This window comes from Haliotis cracherodii, unplaced genomic scaffold, assembly GCF_022045235.1.
Source record: "Haliotis cracherodii isolate W230 unplaced genomic scaffold, xgHalCrac1.p SCAF_23, whole genome shotgun sequence".
NCBI lineage: Eukaryota > Metazoa > Mollusca > Gastropoda > Lepetellida > Haliotidae > Haliotis > Haliotis cracherodii.
Genome location: NW_027266279.1, coordinates 12142671 through 12159746, shown reverse-complemented (window position 1 = coordinate 12159746; position 17076 = coordinate 12142671). Strand labels below are relative to the sequence as shown.

At 40.3% G+C, this 17076-nt stretch overlaps 1 protein-coding gene across 1 annotated transcript; it reads left to right on the top strand.

Annotated features, from left to right (window-relative positions):
* The first annotated feature begins 2606 nt into the window (after positions 1–2606).
* LOC139471705 (uncharacterized) lies at positions 2607–17076 on the top strand. Its single transcript, XM_071254174.1, has 3 exons — positions 2607–2768; positions 12857–13066; positions 14162–17076. The coding sequence occupies exons 1-3, from the start codon at positions 2636–2638 to the stop codon at positions 14536–14538; spliced, it is 720 nt and encodes a 239-aa protein (XP_071110275.1). The 5' UTR covers positions 2607–2635; the 3' UTR covers positions 14539–17076.

The following is a 17076-nucleotide window of genomic DNA, read 5'->3' as shown; positions in this document are numbered from 1 at the left end:
CCCTCCCTCACTCACTCACTCACTCACTCACTGTCCTTCTGACGTCACACTGGGAAAGTTTTGGTGCTGTCCTGATGCAATCGCAGGCATTACCCCCGTACTTGGACATAAACCGTATATCGGAAAGTCCTTCAACCCAGCGTTTTTTGGAGGAAGGTATCAATTTTTATCAAGTTTTTATATTTATATTCAAATGTCGCTCCTCAATGTCTCTTCGTTGCGCTGGTTTTAATCGGCGTATATTTAAAATATAGGAGATAAGAAAAGTAGGTAAAAAAGGCAGGGTTTGCTTCAGCGGCATACCGTGAAACTTTGTATACACACCAGTAAGGGATTGACCATTTCATATTTTGGGGAACATATATCTGATATTTTGTCTGAGGATAAGATATTTTTTAGTTTCAGCTAAAAAACAACATACATGTTTTTTTAATTGAAGCTATGAGCCTGAATATTATTTTTAAAATAACACCTTGCAACAATGTTATTTTTGTGGCAGACTTTTTTTTATTTTGAAGTATATTTTTTATATTTTCAAGATTTGTGTGGGACAATTGAAAATAGTAATTGCATCGGACATCATTATTGTCACTGATGCGTCATATTTGGAAATGTTTTCACATTTCTACCATAAAACATTTTGAAGGCTTGACTGAGGCCTTCATTCAACAACAGCTGAGTAAGAGTTGTTTAAAGCTGTTTGAAATCTTGACAGAAGGAGCATCTCGATTGTACCCCAAAAGTTGTGAAATGCCTGACACCAAAGAAAGTCTCGGTGTATACAAGAAGTACAATGCCAATACAACTATCCGAAACATATTACATGGATTTTACGACGTCATATCATTTGACATACTATTGCAGACGTTTTAAGAACTCATCCCACGTTGCACAAACAAACATTTTCATTTATAAATAGTTGAGAACTTACAATACGATTGTGGCAAATAAACTTCATGTAGCTATCAATGAGCAGTGATGCGTCTTCCTGGTACGAATAACTCACGCAAGAAGGACTCCATGCAAGTATGATAATAAGCTTCGAGTCTGCAAACACTGGTTGCGTTTTGAAGACACGTTTTTACTTGAGTTTTAATTATGTAAACTGAGAACAGTTCTGTTACGTGTACCGCCCAAATCTTTTGTGTATATAGAAAATATATATGACTGTGGAAACATGGGGGATATGTATGTGTATCAGCGTGTGTGGGTGTGTTGGCCGTATATCTGTCTGTCTCTTAAGTGTATATAGAAAATATACATGAAGAAACATGGGGGATATATATGTGTGTGTGCGTGTGTTAGTCATATATCTATCTCTCTGCCTGTCTGTCTCTTTGTGAGTAAATGAGTGAGTTGGGTTTAACGCCGCTTTTAACAGTATTCCAGTTATATCACGGCGTGTCAGCTTAATGTGGGAGGAAAGCCCGAAGTGATGCAGGTCTCAGACATTTACCACTTCGGGCCTGTCTCTTAAGTGTATATAGAAAATATACATGAAGAAACATGGGGGATATATATGTGTGTGTGCGTGTGTTGGTCATATATCTATCTGTCTGCCTGTCTCTTTGTGAGTGAGTGAGTGAGTTGGGTTTAACGCCGCTTTTAACATTATTCCACATATATCACGGCGTGTCAGCTTAATGTGGGAGGAAAGCCCGAAGTGATGCAGGTCTCAGACATTTACCACTTCGGGCCTGTCTCTTAAGTGTATATAGAAAATATACATGAATATACATGGGGGATATATATGTGTGTATGCGTGTGTTGGCCGTCTCTCTCTCTCTCTCTCTCTCTCTCTCTCTCTCTCTCTCTCTCTCTCTCTCTCTCTCTCTCTCTCTCTCTCGTATTGTATTGTATTTTTTAAATATAATTCTATAAATTTATATGACTGAATTAAAAGACATAGAGTGGCGTTTCAACATAAATTGTATTATATTCAGTTATCAGGAGACACCATGCACCCCCGCTGTGATATCAGTGAAAGCGAGGTCAGCCTTCCACAAATCCAGGCGTAGATTTCAATTTGAATATATTATTGCTAAAAAAAAGTAAAAAACTGGCCACAACTCATTGAATCACACAATTGCACACAAATGTTGTAAGGTAAGTAATACAATTTCTTGTGGAAGTATCATGGTATTTTTGAGTCATATAAAGCTCTCGAACCCACACGACACCAGTTTGCAGGGACTAGATGAATCGTGTTTTTAAATATTTAACTTAAATACCCACATGTGTAAAAATTTGAATACCCAGATAGAATTACTGATACCCAATGATTTTAAAATGCATGGGTAAAATACCCACACCACCATCTGGAGCTCTGATTGCGTCTATCTAACTATCATTAAAGTTCACGTAACTTTGTTTTAACCTCAACTTATAATTAAATACAGGTACCACCCTGATCACAACAATCGCTTACAACGTTCTATGTAAAGCCACCAAACAGTAACACAAACTCCACTCCTTCACGCACATCCGCTATCAAACACCGGTCATGACGCCCACTATGTTCTGATAACATGTTTCGTGACGAATGAATAGCTTCGAAAGACTACAAAATAAACGTGCGCCAAAACGCACGCTATCGAGTACAGACGACGAGCCGCGCCTTGCGTTCTATATTTTGATGATCCGTCTGAATACAGGCATATTGTTTGCATTTCAACACGAGAGGTTTCAGGTGTACAAAATGGCTGGCTCGCTCTACCTACCTGTTTGTATCGCTGTGGTGGTTTTGACAGTCTCTGTTGACTACACATGTGAGTTTATCTTGTGTCTTCTTTGATTATATGTGTTATAACTCTCACCTGTATTTGTCTTGAGCGCACGCCTTATAACAAACACCAATCTAAACAACAGTCGTCTCTTTTAATCGTTATGCGCTGTATGTTAAGTTGAGACGAGTCGTTAACATCATGTACCAAATTTCTTTCTTGTGTATTTTATATTTTGTGTTCTTATATAGTCGCACCGTTTTGTTCAGTAAGCTTGAGTGTCTCCAGACCTTCGATCCTGCCCCGAACTGAAACACACGTTACATGTGGTGTCTCGAAATATGTGACAATGTTCGAAATGTGCCTCAGTCTGTTTACCATCAGTTAAAGGGTACCCGGTAGGATGAAATGATAATGTGACTGTTTACCTACCAGAGCCTGAATAGGCAGTTTGAAACCATACTCCCAATGGAGCTGAGAGTGAAAATCGAGTGCACACTGATCCATTGACCGGTGTAGTCTTGAAATTATTATTATTATTATTATTATTATTATTATTATTATTATTATTATTATTGTTATTATTATTGTTATTACTATTATTATTATTATTATTATTATTATTACTACTACTACTACTACTACTACTATTATTATTATTGCTGTTGTTGTTGTTGCCATAATAAGTCTTGCCACTGTGAACGAATTGTGTGACAAAACGCACGTAAAGCATCCCCCTCATAAACGGTGACAATCTCATTTCACTGTTATAGAAGCAACTTTACGAATATTTTTTCAAAACAACCGAACATATTACCCAGGTGTTATAACTCGATATAGAATTATTGGTATAAAGTCTGAACACTCTCAGCCTACAGATTGTTTAGTGTCACTTTTCACGTTCAGCTCCCTGTAAACTGACCTGGCCGTGTTATCATCGGTCTGTGAGCACATCACAGTATACAATACATGGCCTCACTATAACGCTGGATTACCGAACAGAAATAATGTTTGAACGTGGACGTCTATATTTATTACTGCTAACTGACACTGACTGTGACTCGCTGTCATTGTGTCCCCGGTTTTGTACGGGGAAGTTTCCTCAAAGTTTTGTATGGGACTTCTGATAAGAGAAAAATCTAGGTCACCAGCTAATAAAAATTGTGGACTTTTCTACATGAGTTTACAATATGAATGCTAACCTGCAATATGAATGCTAACCTGATATACTTTAATGGGCAAACTTGCAGGCACCAAGTATTGATCGGGTTATCCAGAACACAGTACGAATAATAACTCGAGTTAAGTAATCAAGTTATGTCTAGCAATAACTGATTGTCATAATTTCATAGCGGCAATCTCGTAACAGTGACAACCTGCTCTTGAAGCAGAGCTTTTGACCAGGGGGAGTGAATGTTGTGTAACGCCGCACCCAGCACTTTATGGTGGCGGTAAATGATCGAATCTTGACCATGCCAACCAGTGATTGATATAATGATCAATGTTCCATGCCGTTGGGGCACTTTGACATACCATCAACCAAGTCATCAAGATCAAGATCGAATTACGTCGTATATAAACCTGTTCGTGTTCGTGAATAATATCTTCACCACGTCGTTTGTGTATTTATAGCATGATCAATGGACCCCAGTGACGTATCAAGTGAGACTGGATATGACGAACTGATCATCAGACATTCCAGTCATTCTGGATATGACGAACTGGTCATCAGACATTCCAGTCATTCTGGATATGACGAACTGGTCATTAGACATTCCAGTCATTCTGGATATGACCACCTAGTCATTAGACATTCCAGTAATTCTGGATATGACGAACTGGTCATCAGACACTCCAGTCATTCTGGATATGACCACCTAGTCATCAGACATTCCAGTAATTCTGGATATGACGAACTGGTCATCAGCCACTCCAGCCGCTCTGGATATGACGAACTGGTCATCAGACATTTTAGTAATTCTGGATATGACGAACTGGTCATCAGACATTCCAGTCATTCTGGATATGACGAACTGGTCATCAGACACTCCAGTCATTCTGGATATGACGAACTGGTCATCAGACACTCCAGTCATTCTGGATATGACGAACTGGTCATCAGCCACTCCAGCCGCTCTGGATATGACGAACTGGTCATCAGACATTCTAGTCATTCTGGATATGACGAACTGGTCATCAGACATTCCAGTCATTCTGGATATGACGAACTGGTCATCAGACATTCCAGTCATTCTGGATATGACGAACTGGTCATCAGACATTCCAGTCAGTATGGATATGACGAACTGGTCATCAGACTTTCTAGTCATTCTGGATCTGGCGAACTGGTCATCAGCCACTCCAGCCGCTCTGGATATAACGACCTAGTCATGAACTGGGGGTCAGAACTCCAATTGCTCCGGATGTGACGAACTAGTGAGCTAGCAACCCAGTCACTCGGGATGTGACAAAACTAGTGGTCAGGAAACATAGCAACTCCGGGTGTGACGAACTAGTTATCTTGCAATCCGGCCACTGTGGGTGTGACGAAATAGTGATATCACAATAAATGTTCAAAGTTCAGTTGAGTCTTAACTCACTCACCCACTCATTATACTTGACAAGCTAGCTGCAGGTGCGATGTGTAATGAACGACGATTAGATGTCGAAGGCAAAAAGGGAAAATCACGAAGGAAAACCCAATTTCCATTTGACCCTTGGCTATTTGTCATGACCTACGTTTGTCGGTAGTCCGACAAGCCTTCTCCGTAAAGGATTTGTCCATTCTAAATTCCAGTGATTGATATAATGAACAAAGTCCCATGCCGTTGTGGCACTTTGACATACAATTAATCAAGTCATCAAGATCAAAATCGAATTACGTCGTATATAAACCTGTTCGTGTTCGTGAATAATATCTTCACCACGTCGTTTGTGTATTTATAGCATGATCAGTGGATGTGTAATGAACTACGATTAGACGTCGAAGGCAAAAAGGGAAAATCACGAAGGAAAACCCAATTTCCATTTGACCCTTGGCTATTTGTCATGACCTACGTTTGTCGGTAGTCCGACAAGCCTTCTCCGTAAAGGATTTGTCCATTCTAAATTCCAGTGATTGATATAATGAACAAAGTCCCATGCCGTTGTGGCACTTTGACATACAATTAATCAAGTCATCAAGATCAAAATCGAATTACGTCGTATATAAACCTGTTCGTGTTCGTGAATAATATCTTCACCACGTCGTTTGTGTATTTATAGCATGATCAGTGGATGTGTAATGAACTACGATTAGACGTCGAAGGCAAAAAGGGAAAACCACGAAGGAAAACCCAATTTCCATTTGACCTTTGGCTATTTGTCATGACCTATGTTTGTCGGTAGTCCGACAAGCCTTCTCTGAAAAGGATTTGTCCATTCTAAATTCTTTCGTGACGGTATATTTGAACAAGGCCCTAGGATAAATTATACCGACGTTGCTGTATCCGGGTAGATATATCTAAGGTTTCCATGCTCAGTCGAGATAAAATACTTATACTATGGCTCGTTGCCAAACACGAGATAATCCTTACATAGAGATGAAAGTTATGAACACGTATATTATTATATTATTGTGTAATTATATTTCTTATATTTCTTTTAATATTTCATTATTATTTATTTATTTATTTATTTATTTATTTATTTATTTATTTTATTTATTTATTTATTTATTTATTTATTTATTTATTTATTTATTTATTTATTTATTTATCTATTTATTTATCTATTTATTTATTTTTTATTTATTTATTTATTTATTTATTTATCTATTTTTAAAAAAAAAAAATATATATTTATTTATTTATTTATTTATTCATTTACAACACAACAGCAAAGTAAAACATTACCGGTTAAAGTATAACCTGAATATGTCAAGCTTCAAAGCAATGCACGTTGTGTATCTTGTCATATATTCATCCATTGCTGGCATCATCTATATGTCATTCAACCAGGAAGTCATACGCGAAAATCAGTTGCCATTATGACATATATGTATAGTTGGTTGCTTCGCTGACCATTTTCTGTGAACAAAACGTTGTTCAATGAAAACCGCGTTGCTATGACACGGCGTGTTTCAATATGTGTCACTGAGACACCACAGTAGCTCGTCCTAGAGCACGTTACGTATTATGTCTGTACGTTGTCGACACATTCACATGCTGTGATATGATGCCTAACTCAGTAATATGAGTGAGTGTATATTTACAGTAGGAGGACTCTATAGGAGGTAAACAAAGGATAACGTGAGTCACCGATTTCACATTATGAGTGTGTGTGTGTGTGGGGGGGGGGGGGGGGGGGGGGGGCGAAGTGTGTGTGTGTGTGTGTGGGGGGGGGGGGGGGTTGGAGGAGGACTCTATACTAGGTAAACAAAGGATAACGTGAGACAGTGATTTCACATTAGTCACATGACACTAATTATCCGACATTCAGGTAAAACCACAATACGGGTAGATTGTATGGGGTGCGGCGCATAATAGCTGTTAACAACAGCGTGACTGTGAACCATTCGTCACCACTCTCACCTTTCCGTAACCTGCAACCGTAACGGCTTGTCACACGAGTTGGTCGCGAATGGACTGTGAACGTGGCTTATGACTTCCTGGTTTGAAAGAAGCAAGAGCACTGTTATGCCCAGACATACAAGAGGGTAAAATTTCGAGTAACCGGTCCACTTTGAAATGTCAACAAGCTGATCGATGAGTACATATACTCTTCAAAACAAGTAGAGGATACTTAAAATTTCCATAATTGTAAATATTAGTTTCCAGTAATAGTTGTATGATAATAATGAACAAATTATGAAGTATGACAGTAGATGTTATGACCGCCAGTGATCTCGAAGGACGATAGGGGTAAAATGGAAAATGTGAAATGTATTTTGGAACAATAGTGCGTAATACCACCACGATAAGTCTCCCAATGGCGACTTGAGGGAGGTCTGTCCCACCCTTCTTGCAGTGCCTGGCCAAGTTCAGCCAACATGACGGGCTGTGACCTTGACCAACATGTCTCTCTGTCATGTCCCAGACGTGTTCAATAGGGGAAAGGTTTTCTATAGATGCTGTGTTGCTGGAGGTGAGCATTGACTATTCGTGCGTAGTGAGCAAGGGCGTTGTCGTCCTGAAAGACAAAACGTCGACCCACACGCATACAAACGGGACATCAAAGGTGTCAGTAGGTTGTCCCGATAGTACTGTCCCGTGACCCTTCCTTGTACAGTGTGGTGCGGGCTTCCATTAGTCATAGTAATGCCACCCCACACCGCAACCGATCCGACCCGTGAAGATTCGGGTTAGAATAAGCCTCAGCAACCCATTGCTTGCCATAAAAGGCGCCTATGCTTGTCGTAAGGGGCGACTAAAGGGATCGGGTGGTCAGGCTCGCTGACTTGGTTGATGCATGTCATCGAACCCAATTGCGTGGATCGATGCTCATGATGTCAATCACTAGATTGTCTGGGCCAGACTCGATTATTTACAGACCGCCGTCATATAGCTGGAATATTGCTGAGTGTGGCGTTAAACAACAATAAAAAAAAACAACCGATCCACCGCCAAATGTATCATGAGGTCACATTGACGTTCATTTTGACGTCTCCAGTCACGACCACGCCTATCAAGGAAATGTTAAGTGAATTGGGACTCATCTGAAAACATGACACATGACCAGAGACGATAACCCCGGTTTCGACACAAGGTTGACACCATTGACGTCTGTTGGCAATATGACGATTTGTGGGGGTCAGCACAACACATGGCATGAGCTGCGCGTTGACGATTTCTAATCAAGTGACCCGAAACTCGTAGTCCAGTTGCCTGATGAAAGTTTGAAGCAATTTGATTCGCCGTTTGAGATCGATTTCGTAGAGCCTGGTTTCGGATCAATCGATCCGAACTCTTGTCGTTGACCTGGGACGCCCTGAAGGGGGTCGATCGTCAATATTATGGTTTGTTGGTACCTGTTTCAAAGTCTGCTGATCACTGCACGCTGACTTTTGCCAGATTGCCAGTAGCCAGAAGACCCCCGCGCGTTGCAGACGCCTCATCGTTAGTTCATACACAATCAATGAATGAAATCAAGCAGACAAAAAGATTGACAGAAATTAATCGGCCTTCCTTGAAAGTGTCAAAATCATGACTGTGTCGCTCCTACGCGAGGCCGACCGCCTCCGTGGTCTAGTGGCAGAGCGTCCGCCCGGAGAGCGGAAGGTCCGGGGTTCGATCCCCGGCCGCGTCATACCAAAAGACGTTAAAAGATGGTACTTGTTGTTACCCTGCCTGGCGCTCGGCATTAAGGGGCTAAACAGGGACTGGTCGGCTCGGAGTGAGTATACTGTCTCTGAGTGGGATATTCATGTTAAACTGCGGCATGGTATCTCAGTGAGCTAGCACTATAAATCGGCATCAGTCCGAACTAGTACAAGCAGCCACACAAACACACACACGTACATGCACATCGCTATATAAGAGCAATACTCTTGGACGCGACGTTAAACCCAATTTCACCTCACCTCACCTCACCTCACCTCACCTCACCTCACCTCACCTCACCTGCACGAGGCACGTGCAAACTATAGGGTGGGTCTGGTGTTAACCTTTACTGACATAAACGTTCTTGCATTGGATGATTGTCGTCAACAATACTTGGTATCAACATTATATTTTATGACCCCCTTCTTTTTAAAAGTATACAACCACTCAGACACAACCGTACATGCCAACAAGTGTTGGTTGTTGTTGACAGTGAATGTGGCATATGCATCTATGTTGAAAGAAGACAATACAGAGTTAGTGCTTCAAACTGACGTTTATATTATTGATATACCTTGCAGGATATATGGGTGCACAAGTGCATGCACATGAGCATATATGAGCAATATATTGACAAGTGGGTGGTTAGACAGGTAGACATACCTATGGAGGTAGAGAGACAATCAAATATATTATACCAGATATTCTACCCAAAACCGTTGCTGCAAAAAACTCATACAGTCTCAGAAACTCTGAAAACATCAGTGTTCCTCTCACAAGACTAAGACATTCGTCTGAATCCTTTTACCCATCGTCTATCCGATTGCGGAACTCTATTCCGTTATCAGATCGAAATTCTAAGATTTCTTGTTTTAAAAATTCGCTACAAAAGCACCACCCCACGTCACCTGCGTACTTCGCTTATGGAAAAAGAAAATATAATATCTTACACACAAAACTGAGATACATGTGCAGTCAGTTGAATAATGATTTATATAGAATTGGTATAAAAGATCACCCGAACTGTACATGTTCGAATACATGTGAAAATGCATATCATTATCTCATGGAATGTCCATTGTTTAGACATCAGCGTGAAATTATGTTAAACAGCCTTAAAAATATTGTTCATAACGTGCAGATCACGTTGTTACAGAAAATGAAGCTATATTTAAGGCAGTACAACATTATATATGTACAACTAAAAGATTTGTATAAAGAACTGTTCATTCAACAATGAACCTCTCTCTCTCTCTCTCTCTCTCTCTCTCTCTCTCTCTCTCTCTCTCTCTCTCTCTCTCTCATCTATAGTGTTTTATGTTTTATGCATATATATTGAATTTGAAATTGTGAATATTTTGTAAATACCAGGGAGAGGGCATTCTAAGTTGGAAGAACTTGTCCCCCAATCCCGTTCACTCCTTGTGAATAAATATGTTTAAATCAAATCACCAGAGCCCCAGATAAGCTGCGTATATGCGTAAAATACGCATCAGAAATACGCAGTAAAATAAAATCCAAGCGAATCAAATACGCAACGAACATTACAGATACGCTACAAAAATAAAACTTGTGCGTATCATCAAAGTATTGTGAAGTAACCCGGCATATTCGATTAGCAAATCAGCAACCTATTTTGAAATTATAACCCTTGCTAAACTCCACGATGACAGTTACATCATGATCATTTGCCATCACACTTTCTTGTTGAAGTATCGTGATATTTTTGAGTCCTATAAAGTTCTCGAACCCACACGACACCAGTTTACAGGGACTAGATGAATCGTGTTTTTTTTAATATTTAACTTAAATACCCACATGTGTAAAAACTAGTGGGTAACAGAAATTTGAATACCCAGATAGAATTACTGATACCCAATGATTTTAAAATGCATGGGTAAAATACCCACAACACCAAAAGCTTATCTGGATCTCTGTATACACTTTGAATGACATGCAAGTGGGTGGCCCTGAGAGATAGCAAGAATGACATGCAAGTGGGTGGCCCTGAGAGATAGCAAGAATGACATGCAAGTGGGTGGCCCTGAGAGATAGCAAGAATGACATGCAAGTGGGTGGCCCTGAGAGATAGCAAGAATGACATGCAAGTGGGTGGCCCTGAGAGATAGCAAGAATGACATGCAAGTGGGTGGCCCTGAGAGATAGCAAGAATGACATGCAAGTGGGTGGCCCTGAGAGATAGCAAGAATGACATGCAAGTGGGTGGCCCTGAGAGATAGCAAGAATGACATGCAAGTGGGTGGCCCTGAGAGATAGCAAGAATGACATGCAAGTGGGTGGCCCTGAGAGATAGCAAGAATGACATGCAAGTGGGTGGCCCTGAGAGATAGCAAGAATGACATGCAAGTGGGTGCACGTGGCCCTGAGAGATAGCAAGGATGACATGCAAGTGGGTGGCCCTGAGAGATAGCAAGAATGACATGCATGTGGGTGGCCCTGAGAGATAGCAAGAATGACATGCAAGTGGGTGCACGTGGCCCTGAGAGATAGCAAGAATGACATGCATGTGGGTGGCCCTGAGAGATAGCAAGAATGACATGCAAGTGGGTGGCCCTGAGAGATAGCAAGAGTGGGTGGGTAATTAGGTCGATACGTACATACATTTGGACCTATGCATGGACTCAATCATCCCTGGATTCAAAAGCTCCAAATACATATATTCAACCGAAACTCATTGGGTAATTATTCTCCATGATAATTTCAGTCCCAATTTGACGTGTCAGAGAGTACTCACTGTGTAATCAGTCAACCCCAACATATACATGCCAAAAGTTTATTGAAATAAATATATTTAAAATAGTTGTGTCGTTGGGCAACACCTAATGACGTGATTGGTCATTGTTGTTCAACCCTTTTATTTTCTTATCGTTGTACTTCACTTTCTCGTAAACTCAAGCGTGTTGAGCTGACAGCATGCGCTCCGTGTCAGAGGGAGAGGGATATATGTGTCATAGTAAAGACACGACTGATTTGTTGTGCCAATATAGCGATAAAGCCACTCGTCATATATCTAAGAGGGACAGGGGCGAGGCTAGGGCCCAAAGTGGGTCTGTCTTTTGATAACGATCATCAAAAGCTACGTTTCACACAAGTAAAGACAGGCAGTTTTATTTTGTATTGAGGCCACCGTTTTCAAAAACACATACAAGCCCACACATTACATATTTTTATTAAAGATTCACGAAAGACAATCAAGGAAAGACAAGTTCATGTTTGTTAAAGCAATTTAAGAAACAGCATGGCCATCGCTTGCAGGAGTACTGCAGTGTTGCGTCTAACAACACTTGACGTTTTTAGGAAAATTGTTTTGAGTCGCAGGTGCTACCATGAGAGCTCTTGCTTACACTTTCTGCGAACACCTGGAGTCATCACTGATATTCAGTGATCCACTCATGTAACTTTCACCGCTATTACACCCAATAATGGATGTTATGGATAATCGAGACTGATTATTCTCTGGCGTTGACATTGAATATTTTCAATCAAATTGCACATAGGTGATATTCCATAAGATATTTGAGTATGAACATCCGTAAAATCCTCAAAACTTTAGTCCATCATATCCTCTTTTGAAAAAGAACTTTCGAAAAACAAACATACACTACGCTGTAGTTTCCACTTGTTTCGGGCGGTTGGGTAGCCTTGTGGTTAAAGCGTTGGCTTTTCACGCCGGGTTCGATTCCCGACATGGGTACAATGTGTGAAGCCCATTTCTGGTGTCCCTCGCCGTGATATTGCTGGAATATTACTAAAAGCGGCGAAAAAAACAAACTCACTCACTCACTCACTCACTCGACTTTCTTTCTGTCCAAGCTTCCCTAGCATGCTACCAGTGCGGTGATACAGGGGGAGGGGATGTGGACTGCATGGATGCCTCCGCCCTCCTGAACATCACCAAGACGGAGAAGAAAGAGGAAGAAGAAGCACCTGATGATTCGGATTACGTTAAAAAAAATAAATATTATAAAAACTGTAACGATGTGAACCAGACGATGTGTATGATTGAAAAGCACATATCGCAAGGTGAGGGTAGTTTTTCTTATGTATGGTAACCATGGCAACTGATTGGTTGTTGTTATACGCCGCAGTCATTGAGGCTCTAGCTATACTGACACACAATGAAACCGCATAGTAAATTGAAACTCGAAATGACAAGATGTGTTTTTTTGCTTAAGTCCATCTCGAAACACACTTAATGAGATTCGACATTGTTGTGTTTGATTATGTCTTTGATTAACAACTTTACTTGAATATTACAACAATTCGAGGGGCGGTCGGGTAGCCTAGTGGTTAAAGTGTTCTCTCGTCACGCCGAAGACCCGGGTTCGATTCCCGACATGGGTACAATGTGTGAAGCCCATTTCTGGTGTCCCCCGCCGTGATATTGCTGGTATATTGCTAAAAGTGGCGTAAAACCACACTCACTCACTCACTACAACAATTCGAATATGTGTTTTCAAAGTGTGTCATTATATATCACGTCATCTTGAGTTTGGCTTAACGCCACAGAATTTCCGTTATATCAGAACGTGTGAGCTTAATATAGCAGTTAATATATAACGTCGTATTGGCAATATTTCTACCGAATAACGACGAGACGCGAAACGTTGAGGATACAAACAGGATCAATGAATGAAAGAAGCTGTTACAATAAAAAAACACAGTTTAGAAGAAAAAATAATTTGTTTGATTGATCAATCCATATTCAAATACAATAAAATGCACTGATTATTAATATAATATCATATAAGTCTTTGCTGAAGATCACGGTGAGGTGAGGTGAAATGGGGTTTAACGTCGCGTCCAAGATTATTGCACTTATATAGCGACGTGCACGTACGTGTGTGTGTTTGTGTGACGCAGTCGGGGATCGAACCCCGGACCTTCCGCTCTCCGGGCGGACGCTCTGCCTCTAGACCACGGAGGCGGTCTAGATCACGGTGAATATGCTCTTGTTTTCAACAAATCTTTGTTGGCATGTGTACAGTAAACCTTTCACTGAGAGTGATTGATTGATTGAGTGAGTGAGTGAGTGAGTGAGTGAGTTAACAGTAAACGTGATGTATCTTTTGGAATAGAAATGGTTAAGACAAAGAAATTTTTCTTCTACCATTGTAGGTGTAGTTAAAAGCTACATCCGTGACTGCAGTGATGGAGAGACCTTCTCCTTCGCAAAATCAAAGTACCCTCGACTGGAGAACCTTCCGCCAAACAACGAGACCACATGCACTTACGACGTCGGACCGAATATCCAAATCTGCGTTACGTTATGCATGGGCGATGTCTGTAACGGCCCCCAGCCCGTGCCGGAAAAGGAAATTGAATGTCGTAATGTTACGAATGTTTACGGGGAAATTGAGGTGATATGTGGAGCGTCATCGTTGAGGCATTTCTTGATGCATACCTCGCTTAATACATTATTGGGCGGGGTGTTTGGAGGTAGTTATTTGGTACCCTTCATTTTCTACAGTCTGGGTGTGTTCGTTATGATGTAAATGGCTGTAGGTTGGTGTTATTTACCATGAATATGATATGAGGATATGAGGATATTTTGAGAAAAGGATTCTGTTCCTGTGCATGTATTGACAAAGAAATATTCATGTTTACATATTATGAAAGTTTGAACGTGAAAATATCGAGTTTTCGCCATCAACCGTGACATCATTATTCTTGACGCTTCATCTCAGAAGCTACTGAACCAATGAATGCGAGATTAGTTTTTGCTCAACAATGTGAGTGAGCGAGTAAGTGAGTTGGGTTTTGCATTTTTTAGCAATCACCCAGCAATATTTCTCGCTGATGACACCAGAAAGGGCTTCACACAATCGAACCCAGGCGAACACCTTAACCACAAGGCTATCCCATCGCACCTCAACAATTTGAAAACAAATGTAATAGAAATACATGTATTCTTAGGAGTCATATCGAAGGGATAATTTAAACCTGAGAATTAATTCTAACTATGATCGTTCAACAATATTAGGGGCGGTCGGATAGCCTAGTGGTTGAAGCGTTCGCTCGTCACGCCGAAGACCCGGGTTCGATTCCCGACATGGGTACAATGTGTGAAGCCCATTTCTGGTGTCCCCCGCCGTGATATTGCTGGACTATTGCTAAAAGCGGAGTAAAACCATACTCACTCACTCAACAATATTATACAAGAGAAATCCTTACATTATGGTTTACTCATTACCTTTGTTGCAATTAAGTTATTTTTTAAAGTAGCCAGAACTTGAGTTTGATATGTCGTCCATCTTATATGCTTTACTTAATTTGGAATGCTGACACTGGTTAAACGTGTGCTTGTGTTTGGGACGGATACCACCAATGGAAGAGGATACGTTCACCCTTTCGCGAACATCTGGTGTTATCAACGGGTTCATAAACACATGCTCCTCATATAGTCCAATCTCATTAAAATCAGATCTTAGTTCTCGCTACCGCAAAACAAAGAACTGAAAACATCCCATTTCGGGTCACGTCAGACCGACCTTTCGCGAACTTTGACCGTCTAATGGTATGACTCACATGAAGTGGACAATAGCCAATCAGAAGGCAGCTTAATCGAGCTTTACGGCACGAGTTTCAAACTGGCGACTACGCGTCTAAACATATTCTGACATATACTCGATTGAAAAAATATAAACTGAACAAAAGAACATTCTGGAATGGCTAATAGATGGTCAAGATTGTATGGATACACACATAAAGCCCATGACTGTCGTTCGGAATACCCTGTGTGTGTTTATTTCGAGGTTGCACGATCAAAAATCACATTCCAACTGTCACTTTCTTGATCTGATAAGCGATGCTCTGATTGGTCAGATGAAAGGTCGTTCTGACATGACCCGCAATGATCAGATCTTTGTTTAGCGGTAGCGAGAACTAGGATCTGATTATAATGAGATTGGATATAGTCGGAATCGTACCATCGACTTTTGGAGATTTCATTTGAATATGGAAACATAAGGGTTTTGTCGCTTTTGTTAAACACGTTCAAATTGACTTTTGACATATTCTCAATCTACAACTGCCTTCAGAAACTATTTCGGGCAATTCATCTGGAATTTGTTCACTATATATTATACCGTATATGATAGTTTTTTAATTTTATATTTTTTTAATCAATAGTTAGTAATAGAAGTCCTTACATTGATATGTGGAGCTTGAAAAAAGGTCCGTACCAGGCAACCTCATTTGCATATTTATCATGATACCAAATATATTGATTGGTTCATCGTATCGATAACACAAGCCTTTGTGTGATGGAATATTGTTTCTGCCAAAGAATATCTAGAATGGCTTTTTTAAAAGACTAAGATTTTGAATACACAAAAAAATGAACTGCAGTGCCTTATCCAAAAAAGATACTCAGACATCTTTGCATCGTGGGGCGGTCGGGTAGCCTAGTGGTTAAAGCGTTCGTTCGTCACGCCGAAGACCCGGGTTCGATTCCCGATATGGGTACAATGTGTGAAGCCCATTTCTGGTGTCCCCCGCCGTGATATTGCTGGTATATTGCTAAAAGCTGCGTAAAACCATACTCACTCACTCACTCTTTGCAGCGTTCAATTGCATGTGTATCAATATTATCGTCTTACCTTATTTCTCTCTGCTGTTTTTATTTATGTGTATCATTGCGTCCCGGACTTGATATGCTGAAGCACATTAAGTGTGTTCATTTCAGTTACACACATCTCTGAGTGATGGAGTTTATCCATCTTATTTCAATGGAGAATTACACAGCGAAGATTCTTCTGAGATGAATGCATTGAAATGCGAGATGGTTATTTTTCTTCCGATAAGCAACCATTTCTAGTTATCACTTAAGTGTATATTCAGAAAAACACAAATGTTCATAAATGAAACGTTTTTCATGTTAATAAACGCTATTGCAATGTCTTTATTAAGGACATGACGATCAAACAGTATTGTGATACATGTCTTCTCTGTGATTTTGTGATAATAGAGGTGGAATCTATGCAGGTATCTTTTTTTGTGCTAATGTGTAAATAAATGTATTGTTATAAAAA

Bases quoted from the DNA above. Each gene is read 5' to 3' on its own strand.
- LOC139471705 (XM_071254174.1), top strand. From the start codon at position 2,636: ATGATCCGTCTGAATACAGGCATATTGTTTGCATTTCAACACGAGAGG. The intron at 2,769-12,856 runs GTGAGTTTATCT...TTTCTGTCCAAG, and splicing joins AGTCTCTGTTGACTACACAT to CTTCCCTAGCATGCTACCAG. The intron at 13,067-14,161 runs GTGAGGGTAGTT...CTACCATTGTAG, and splicing joins TGAAAAGCACATATCGCAAG to GTGTAGTTAAAAGCTACATC.